Raw genomic sequence first — 11,385 nt, forward strand, 5'->3', positions numbered from 1 at the left:
TTCAAAAGTGTCAGTGTCATGAAAGACAAGTGTTATGAGTTAAATTGTGTCCCCCTCAAAATATATGTTTAAGTCCTAACCTCCAGTACCTCAGAATGTGATTTTATTTTGAAATGGGGTCATGGGAGATGTAATTGGTTAAAATGAGATCACAGTTGTCACAAAAAGACAAATACTGTTTGATTCTACTTATATGAGGATCTAAAGTAGTCAAACTCATAGACACAGAAGACAGAATGGTAGTCCCCAGGGGCCATGTGGAGGGGGCAAAGGGGAGTTGTTGTTTAATGGGTATAGAGTTTCAGATTTGCAAGATGAAAAAGTTCTGGAGATCTGTTTCACAATAATGTGAAAATACTTAGCACTACAAACTGAACACTTAAAAATGGTTAAGATGATAAATTTTATGTGTTTTTTTACCACAATAAAATGTATATTTAAAAAATAAAAGAGATTATAATCCAGTAAGAAGGCAGCCATAGGAAGGCAGAGACACATGGTTCTCTCTCTCAGTTCTGGAGGGTAGAAGCCCCAAATCAAGGTGACATCAGGGCCATCAGCCTCCACTCCAGCCTCATTTCCCGCCACTCCCAGCCCTACTGTGACAGAGATGGTTGTTGACCAAAACAAATTAGTGCTTTTTTCCAGACTGTAGAGTTGTTCTGGGAAATGACTCTCAGCTGGGGACCATATTGCTCAGTGCATCTGAATGGGACCATGTAACTAGTTCTGGCCTGTGAAATGTCAGGGAGAATCATGTGTGACACTTCAGTGCAGAGGTAGCTAATACCATAATTTCTTCCTCCAGCCTGCTGACTAGGTGTCCCTTGAAGCCACAAAATAAATAAAACTGGGGCCCTGAGTCACCATGTGGAGGAAAGCCACCTCCATGTGGAGGGTCACCAGAACATGAACTTCTGCATTGGACTTCGCACTCATGAGAAATAAACTTTGTGTTCAGGCACAGAGATTTGGGGTTGTTTTTTACGGTAGCACAACCTAGTGCACCTCAATACCCACTACGATCCAATATTCTAATCCCCCATCTGTTCTCTCAATTTATCAAGCTCTTTCCCTTGGCCTGCTCTTGCAATCTCTGCTCTCCTTACTTAGAATACCTCCTCCTTTTCTACCCGATAAATGGCTAAGAGTCAAATTTCAAACAAGCGCAACTTACTCTGAGTCCCTTTCTGACTTCTCCAGGCTGTTTGCTACTCCCTCTTTCCCACCCTCCTGCCAAGGTATGGTGCCTTGGGCCATAGCCCTTGTCAAATCACGTTGACATAGTTATCTTCTTAAAAGAATGTGAGCGCTTTATACGCAGGCACTGGATCTTATTTAGGTTCAAAGCATCTAAAGGAATGCTTGGCGTACAGCAATCTCTCAGTACATGAATTTCGGGTTAGTCCAAGTGAGTTGGGGGTGCGAGGGTTCTCTGATCACATCCCCCAGTCAGCTGCCTGTGGGCTCTGGTCATTCTGAACCAGATTAGAGGGCTTGAGTCACTGTAAGTCTGTCCCGGTGGAGCTGGGCTACTCTTGAAATCAGCGAAGCACTTAAAGGAAATGCACATAATAAAGAAGAGGACCCTTAGAATTTGCCTCTTGCTATTCACCAAAGGTGAGAGGAAAAGAAAGCTCTCTCATTTTCAGAATGTGTGTTTTTAATAGCTGCGGACGAGGTCGAATATGTGCTTAGCTTGGAAAACATTGGAAATTTGGATTTCCCCCAGAGTTCAGCCGGAGATGTTCTTTGAGTTCCTTTGCATTTCTGTCAAATTTGGTTCCTTTTGTTTATTCGAGAGGACAACAGGGGAATAAAAAAAAGCAAGATCAAATGGTGAGATGGGAAGTGCTTTAATAGGAATGTTTTACTGTCTCTGCCCGAGTTTCTAACATAGCCTATAAAGTGAGAGCCCTGCTTTAATAAAAATGGAATGCTGTTGGTTACACGAAGTCCTGTCCCTCCTCCTGCAGGTCCGCCAAAGCAGGTGCCCCTCACTCCTTGGGGCTGCTGATGAGGGCCGTGGTGGAGTAGGTGCAGGGGCTGAGCAGGGCCATGATGGTATAGTGGCGGTGGCCAGACTCGTTGGCTTGTGAACACCACCTAGGAGGGAACACAGACCGGATTGCTTTTCAGCAGAGCCTCCAAATGTGAGTCACAGACAGAGGGACCACTCCAAGTCCAAAGACATTAGTTTTACTTTCTTATTTTGTTTTCTGGAGCAGTGTGAGCAAAAGGCAAAACTCCAAATATGCTGGCCAGCTAAGCCGCTGGAGCCTTGCGCAGCCCTTTCCACCAGATTCTTTGCTCCCGCCTGTATAATCAGGTCTCTCTCTTTTTTTGGGAGATTCACACTAAAAATCAGGGTGGCCCTAACCTGGCCGAGGGAAATCACAGAGCTCCTAATTGCTCATGTAATTAGTTGATCTTTAACGCTGACCGACATGTCTGGATTCTATTTCCATGGCAGCCATCTGTTTAACACGACTTAAGGAATTATTACAGACAAGGAGATTGGGCCCATGGATAACTTTGAGGTTCCCACTACCTCATAGGCAGAGGAGTAGAGTGTGAAACAAGGGTTACAAATGTGGCTTTATTTTTATTATCATTATTTTTTCTAGCGTGACTTCTCACAGGAAGAAAGCTGAGGCACACCTTGAGGCTAAACCCAGCCTGGGCCCTGGTGGTAAATATTACTGCTCTTCCCCTTACTGGCCCCGTGACCTTGGCAAGTTATTTAACTTCCCTGTGCCTTACTTTCTTCACCTGTAAAATAAGGATAATAATAGGAATGGCTCCAAGGGGTTGTTTACAAAGATTACATAGGTTAAATATAGAAAACAGTGGTAGTATATGCTTGAGAACTGTTATCTATTGTGTTGCTATTATTATTATGAATTTACTGTCTCTGTATGCATTGTCCGAAATCACTTATCCAAACCTCTGGAAGCCAGATGTGTTTTGGAATGAAAAAATTGTCAGATTTTAGAGAAGTAAAATGATGCACTTATTTTTTGCTGTGTGACACCCTAAGTGGGGTCTGGAGGGTTGCCTAATAATCCAACATATTAATATTTCTTCAGCAGACAATAGGATTCAGTGGAAGGAATGAAATCTCTAAAGAGCATCTTGTAAGTTCAGGTCATGTTACTAAATGAGTTATCATCAAAGAGAGAAAAAGTTTGCTTTTCAGAGTTTTGTGGATTTTTGATTGTAGAAATGGGAAAGGGAAGCTGTGCTAGTACAGTACGTTCCTTCCGACTTTTCCAAGGGGTGCAAAGTGCAAACGGTGCATTTTCTGGGATTGAAAACAAACAAAAAATAAAAAACAACACAAGCATCCATCCACTCACCTCTGCCTATTCATGGAAAGGGGAAAAGCCAAGTGACTTCCAGTAGGATTTGGTGTCTAATTCTACTTGTATATTCCTTCTACAAGTTTTTCATCTGTTGTGAGCCCATGGAGCTCCCCAAATTCACTGGTTTTCCTAGAAGGTGCAAAAGTCCACGTTAAGTTAGGCATTGAGGGAATAAATGCCATTTTGAGGTGACACCACACACACACACACACACACATGCACACACACAAGTGCAGTTTGTGTATGTGATTATATATATATGTGTATATATATATATATTTTTTTTTTTTTTTTTTTCTCAACTAGGTCAGGACAGGGAAAATTCTAGTAACTGTAAAATTAACTGACAGGAAATTTGTCAGGAATATTTCAAAAAGCTCATTGTAGATTTTTTCTCTTATGAGGTTTCACTTCAAAAAAGTCATTACACATAAATACACTACCTTGTGTCATAAATACGCTACCATGTGTAAAATAGATAGCTGGTGGGAACCTGCTGTATAGCACAGGGAGCTCAGCTCAGTGCTCTGTGGTGACCTAGGTGGCTGGGATGGGGGGTGGGAGGGAGGTCCAAGAGGGAGGCGATATATGTATACGTATAGCTGATTCACTTCGTTGTACAGCAGAAACTAACACAACATTGTAAACCAATTTTACTCCAATAAAAAAAAAGAAAAGAAAAAAAAACCACACTGACGTTTTCTAGAGAGGTACACTTTTAACGTGGGATCCTTCATTGCATTCATTATCATCTATTTAAACTCCTGTAAACTGATGCTCCCAGAGTAACCAAACTTTAAAGCATTAATATAAACACGATACCTCTTTTAATTGCAATAGACACATTCTTAAGTCATTCAATCCAACAGGACCCATTACTAATAAACAAAAAACACATTTTTGGCCACTTCCCCATACAGTACAAAGTAAGGAGGGAAGTAAACGGCTTCCCCAGCAAGGGGCCTTGTCCCCTCAGTGTTTTGAGGGGGAAATTGTAGATGAAAACCCTGGTTCCAGGCCAATGGCAGGAGATAGAGGAACATCTAGAAACTCAGGGAAGCGTTTGAACTGGGCTAACTTGGGGCTTGTGGGTGAGGCGTGGGAAGGTCAAAGAAGCTCTAACCATCATGGTGGGGGAGGAGGGACAGCCCAGGCCACTCAGGAAGGCAGTTACTGAAGCTGTGACCTCCCTGGGGCCACCTGGCACCCAGGTAGCCTGCAGCAGAGCCAGCCTGACCGACGGGTCCATAGCCCCCGGGGAACCACCAAGGGCAGATTGAGCTGACTGCCGCTAATTTGGAGGACTTAAATGATGTGCAGTTTCAGGAAAATCTGTTTTTATTAACTTGTTGGATAATTTGATGTGACGGGATTTTGTTCATACGTAGAAAACTGAGAGGAGTTCTTGCTGTCAGTTGAAAAGACTGTTTGACGTTTTATTGCAATGGGTTTCCTTTCCCGAAAGCTAAAAATCTTTTCAACGTACTTCTGTGTCTACATGTTCCAATTTAGGTTTTAGCAGACTAATTGCCAGACAGTTAACATTAAAAAAAAAAAAAAGTCATTACGATTCAGGGTTGGTGTTTGGGCGAAGGTTCGTAACTACCCCTGGAAGTGGCCATAAGCTTCTCTGACTGCGGTTCCCTTGGGGAACCTGGGGGCCTCACTTCTCTCCCCTGTTGTGTGAGGGTATCTTCCAGAGGCGGTATCATTTGTACACATGATGGGAACCCCAAAATACAAGGAGAAACCCATATCTGACTTTTTCATTGTTTATATGATTAAGCTCCTTGGTAACTCTTTGCCGTCAACAAATACTAGGTAACTCCTTTTTGTTTTTAAACTAGGCAATTTCTGTTTCCATGTAAGTACCTGCTCAATGGCTGGTGTTAGAAATCACTCTCCATTAGATAGCAAAAACTAAGACAGGTAAAAATGGAAGTTGTCTTTATTGACTGTTCATTAGCCTCCCACCTTTCTTCCTTGCCAGGAAGAAAATATTGGATTTCCCTTTTTTGTCTTATCATCAGAAAAAAAATTCCCACAAACATCTGAATGTTGTTTTTTTTCTTTTCTTTCTTTCTTTCTTTATTTTCATCTGAATGTTTTTGGCATCCGTTCTGTCTCATGCTTAGAATATTCTCTTAACTTGGCATTTCCACAGTGTTCTTGGCATCTTATAGAAACATAAGTGAACTAACAAATAAAAACTCAGTGGAAACCACACTAAAGAAAATGACCTTCCCAATGATGGATGAAGAATCATCATGTGTAAAAAAAAAAAAAAGAAAAAATTCTATTTCAAGAATCATCATGTGATTCTTGGGATTCATTGAAAACCCACAGAAACTCTCTTCTCAGGGGACAGAAACACTTAGCAGTATCGCTTGGTACTGAGTGTTTCTTCGTTGTTCATTCTTTTAGTTGGTTGGTTTAGAATTTACTAATGTGCATGTTCTTTGAAACTCTTGCTAGTGGAGGTGGAAGAACTCTGTGAAAGTTATAGAGCATCTGGTGAAGGTGAGAAGTCATTTGGGCTCCCAGCGGTGGGGCATGGTGACGCTGATCTGTGGCTGTGCTTGCTGTCACGTGTCTTTCTCTTCTGTGTCTTTTCCTATGGAGCTCGATAGCCCCAGCCTCACAGAGTAGATGCTCCACCAGGGTTTGCTAGACAACAGCTCTGGACTCTGGATGATCCAGATACACTACAGACAGTCACCTCCTCCATGCAGCCCCTCGATTCCATTCCTTTCATTAATAAATCAACACAAATTCTACATCTTTCCTAACATTCCAAGACAAGGAGTGTTATGCAAGGGCATCAAGGCATCTGGAATTCCTGAAATTATATACACGTTTTTGTATGTGTGTATATGTGTATTTTTCTGGGCATGGAGTTCATAGTTTTCATCACCCTTTTCATGTGGTTCATGACCCCAAAATGTGGTGAAGTGTAGGGGGGAGTAGGAAGCTGCCCGGAATGCTGTTCAGGATCCTGGTCACTTGCAGCTGAACAAGGCAAGAGGGCATCCTTCTCAGAATCCACCTTCCCTCTGCCCACATTTTCAGTTTACTTGGTGGACCTTTAGTGAATGATGTTGTTAGGGACCCTTTGACCGAAACCGCCCGCCTTGGCCAGGTACGACAATAACTGCTTGCATGAGTTGTCTCACAACAGGAGGTCCCGATAAGGAACACGGCACTGCCTCAGAAAACTAATCGGAAGAACCCGAGAGGGGCCAAAAGGAGGGAGGAGAAGCCAGCCCATAGGTCCTGCCGACCTCCCAGAAACCCTCGAGCTAGAATCCATCTTGGCAGAGAGATGTGCCTGCCACCAGGAAGGATCCTGAGTCAGACCAATATGGGCACAAGCAAGATGATTGGCCAGAGACAGCCGGAAACTAATCCCATCACCATAAGCCCTGAGACTGCGAACCACGTGGCAGAGCAGTCCTCCTGGGTTCCCTTACCCTGCTGCTCTCCACCCGGGCGCCCCTTCCCAATAAAGTCTCCTCGGACAATTCATTTCCGAGTGTTAGATGAGAGCCCACTCTTGGGCCCTGGAAGGGGCCCCCCTTCTGGTAACAATGTGAGCCCCTCTCTCTAACAAGTGGCGGGGGAACGGGAAGGTATAACCAAGTCCTCCATCTGGGTTCCCCGGGCAGCTCACCCCGAGGCAAACGGCTCCCAGGTCTCGTCAGCAGCCTTTTTGAACACTTGCACGCCCACGTTCACAGCAGGAATGCCCTGGACCACATCTAGGACTTTGACCATCAGAGGACACTTGGATTCACCAGAGGCCTGGGCAGAGAGAAAACAAGTGACAAGTCAACAAAGTTGGTCAGAGTGACAGGATGCGTCCTTTGTGACCTTCGATTTGGAGCGAGGCAGAAAGGACACGCGAATCCCATTTCCAGCTACGGAAGTGTTGATGGTTAATGAGCTTCCCTCACTCAGTGTAGCAAAGACGTGATTGTCTCCGAAGAAGGAATGGTTTCTGCCTCTGGACATGCTGTGCTCCAGCGGGGGCGTGTATAATGAACTTGAAGGGAGCAAATAGGCCCTCTGAGAACAGTTGCTTCAGTAAGCCTCGTCATTTGAGTGGAATTACTGCAAAGATGTACTGTGCCATGGGACTAAATAGTTTTTCCTGAGAGCATTTTACTCAGTTGTTGCTGTAGTGATTCCCTCTTACTAGTTGCTGTAAAATAATGTCAGATGATTTCATGACCCTTTTTATAGTTTTAGTTAATTCTCCTAGGGGATTTAAGAATTTTTTTTCTTTTTCTTTTTGGCTGTACTGCATAGCTTGCGGGATCTTAGTTCCCCAACCAGGGGTCAACCCGGGGCCCGCAGCAGTGAAAGGGCCGGGGCCTAACCACTGGGCCACCAGGGAATTCTCAGGATTTAAGAGTTAGATATCTGACTAGAACGTTGTCTGCCAAGCCTTTCAGAGGTTAATCACTACACACTTTTTGATTAGCTAAAGGGAAATCAACTTTACCAAATGTCAAGCTTCTGAAAACTCAATAGTAACAGCTTCTGGAATATCGGATCTTTATTTCTACCATTTATCTGAGGAAATTGAGGCACCACTGCAAAGCCATAAAGGAGAGCGCCCAGGATCCAAGCCCCAGTTCAGTGAGCTCTGCAGAATTTCATTGTTTTTGAAGTTTGAATCAATGATGTTTAAAAATAGATGCTGGTGCCCTGGCCCTACTAACAAAAGCTGGTTGGCAAAGCAGGAAGGAGTCCCTTCTGCTTCGTCCACAGGAGACACATGAAAGGATTTCAAAGAGTCGAACACTCACCACAGGGCTAGCCTCAGACACAAATACCAGTCCAGCGAGGCAAGGGAGGAACAGACGGGAAGAAGCCATTCTGCCGAGGACTGGTGGGTCTCTGAGAAGGGCTGCTCCCAGCTTCGGGCTTTTATACTCACTTCTCCCCAGCCAGCCTCCTGAGCCCTGCCAACCTGACTCCAAACCTGCTGATTCTGACTACTGACTTAGTCAACAAAGGGAGAATAAGTAACCCACACAAATATGAAACTTGCCTAGACAGATTAGAGCATCAGAACATTAGCTCTATGAAATATTCTTAACAGGTCATTTGACCAGCTAGATGACCAAAACAAAACAATCAAAACAAACAAAAATACCCTTCTCCATGCGTGGCTGGATGCAGCAACATTCTTGGAGATTTTATTCCTCCCTACCTATTATTTCTATGCATGTTTTCCATTTTCTATACATTTCATCATTCATTTTAAGTGATAGATGCAAACTGTAATAACTTATCTCACATGGAATGACATTTGGCTACACAGGCTTAAATACAGTGCACCAGAAAGCATCGTTGCACTCGAGCTATATCCATGAGTCAACGAGGAGAAACCTTTGGCAGTGCTTACATTTGAAAAACCTATGTTTCAGCCAAACTAAGTCATTTGGAAGCTTAACTTAGCAATTTCTCCATGATTTTTGTGTTCTTCTGAGACCAGGTTCTCGACCCAAGGAATAATGACACTTTTCAAAATGGCATCCACGAGCCTGAAATACAAAGAGCCAGATATCTGGTTTTATGGCCTCTCCTGCACTGAATGTGCAGAAACAAGGCTACCCAGCTGGCTTTTGTCAGAATCAAAGTTTCTGGAAGGAAGTAGAAATGGCTGTGAGAATTAGAAGCCATGGTTGACAAAAGGTTCTCTTTCTCCTGACCAGTTTACAAGTCCAGCAATTATAATCATTTGATGATTCATTGATCAAGTACCAGCTCTTGTGTGTATGTGTGTGCACAAAAGTGCATGTGGCTTTGTTATGGGTTAAGACAGGTTTTGTCCTGATAAAGACGTATATGTAGAAGATGCAAAGAAGATAGACAAAAATTTTGGACAATCACATGTCAAGGGTGAGTCCAGTTTGGAGCACAGAGAGTTGGGGGAGCATTCCTTTAGGTGACAGCTTGGAAGAAACTGGACAAGAGGTGGTGAAGGATAAGGGCTTTCAGGGAGTAGTGTAAGGGACAGGAAGATATTCCAGGAATACGGAAATGTGCAGGGGAGGAAACTGACCACAGAAAAACAACAAAGGAGCAAATCCAGTTCAGAGCATAGCTAGGAATGGTATCTCATAGCCTTAGAGTCTGACTCTGAAGTAGCACTGGAAAGAGTTTTGAATTTGAAGTTCGATGACCTGAGTCCTAATTCTCTTGCCCGGTTTGCAGGGTGACCTTCTGTGAATTATGTAATATCTCAGATACCCAGCTCATGCATTTGTAAAACAGAAATACGTACTTTTCTACTTCAAAGAACTATTCTAATAACTTTTTACATTAGATAATACAAAAGCGCTTGATAACCTGTAAGCCACTATTCTGGTATAAAGTATAATTATAATTTAGTTCAACATCTCTGCTAAGGAGAAAATCCTTTCTTTTATATCTTTCATATATTGTCATCTACTATTCTCTGGACTATTTCCCAATGCTCAGAGCTTGGGTGGAGAGTCTGTTTTCTGACTGTGAATTCTAAACATTCGAACGTGCTCTCATGTCCCAAGTCAATCTTCCATCTATGCATCTTTGCGCTACTTTCTGTTAAAACCAAGAAATGTGTCCCATAGACATCATGACCTGGCAATCCTGGGCTGCCACCAGCCCATAGACATGTTATGTTTGGCCTGAGGAATCTGTCTTTAAAGTTTTTTTGAAATAGTTGTTAAAATTAAAAATTGAGACATATTGCATGAAAATGTGGATTTCTGGCTTCTCTTGAGAAAGCAGAAAAGAATGTAGCATTAGGCCTCTTCTCACATGTGACGATAATCTTCAGGCTGTCATTCTCAGACATCACAACAACCAGGCCTCTCCTTCGACTCTGAGGCTAGGTAGCATCTCTAGTGGCACTCTCACGCTTGAGCTCTTTTCTCTCCTTATACATGTCTCATTTCTCTCATCTATGTTCCTGCCTGGCCTCCTGGAAATTTGAGTTTGAAATTGCTGGTCTCCTGACAGCCATTTGAGTGATGAGTGACAGCTTATTTTCTATTTGCCAAATAGACATTCCAACTTCTTTGAATGATTCCTTTTCAGACACGTTTCCCAGAATCCTTATCACCCAGAACTTCCTCCTCTGATACACTCCCATCGGTGGTCAGTGCTTCTTTTCAAATGTGATGCTGTGAACTGGATACGTGCTCCAGGTAGAATCAGGCCAGTACACGGGACTTTGAGACAGTAACCTTCTTTGGAAGATGCTCTACTGCAAATGATGCATCCTGAACGCATGTGTAACTGTAATAGCTGCGACCACATTCCCCGCAACATAACACTACCCGTCATGACCTCTTGGTCGCAATGATCAAAAATCACCATATATTATCCATCATCTCTGCTTTTTTCATTTATGAATCTTATTTTCAACTTTATTGAGGTATAATTGACAAACGAAATTTTAAGATATTTAAAGTGTACATAGTGGTGATTTGATATATGTATACATTGTGAAAGGATTCCCACCATCTAGTTAATGAACACACCCATCACTTCACATATTTATCTTTTTTTTTTTTTAGTGAGAACATTTAAGTTCTACTCTCTTAGCAGACTTCAATTATATAAGACAGTGTTATCAACTATAGTCACCATGTTTTACGTTAGGTCTTCAGACCTTATCTATCTTATAGCTGTGAGTTTGTACTCTTTTACCAAACTCTCCTATTTCTTCCACCCCTCAGCCCCTGGCAACCACTTTTTATTCTCTGTTTCTATGAGTTTAACTTTTTTAGATTCTACATATGAGTGAGGTCATACAATATTTGTCTTTGTCTGGCTTATCTCACTTAACATCATGCCCTCGAGGTCCATCCATGTTGTTGTAAATGGCAGGATTCCCTTCTTTCTCATGGCTGAATAATAGTCCATTGTGTACATACATACCACAGATTCTTTATCCATTCACCCTAGACAGAGACTGAGGCTGTTTCCATATCTAGGCTGTTGTGAATAATGCTGAACACGG

General features: G+C 42.7%; 1 protein-coding gene across 1 annotated transcript; it reads right to left on the reverse strand.

Annotated features, from left to right (window-relative positions):
* Window positions 1–1,997: 1,997 nt before the first annotated feature.
* On the reverse strand, window positions 1,998–8,683 carry TTR (transthyretin). The gene is given in 6 exon segments (XM_004273720.3): window positions 1,998–2,093; window positions 2,095–2,106; window positions 3,360–3,424; window positions 3,427–3,494; window positions 7,036–7,166; window positions 8,177–8,683. Coding segments are annotated over 6 exon segments (441 nt in total). The 5' UTR covers window positions 8,246–8,683.
* Window positions 8,684–11,385: the final 2,702 nt, after the last annotated feature.

Source organism: Orcinus orca, chromosome 15, assembly GCF_937001465.1.
Source record: "Orcinus orca chromosome 15, mOrcOrc1.1, whole genome shotgun sequence".
Classification (NCBI taxonomy): Eukaryota; Metazoa; Chordata; class Mammalia; order Artiodactyla; family Delphinidae; genus Orcinus; species Orcinus orca.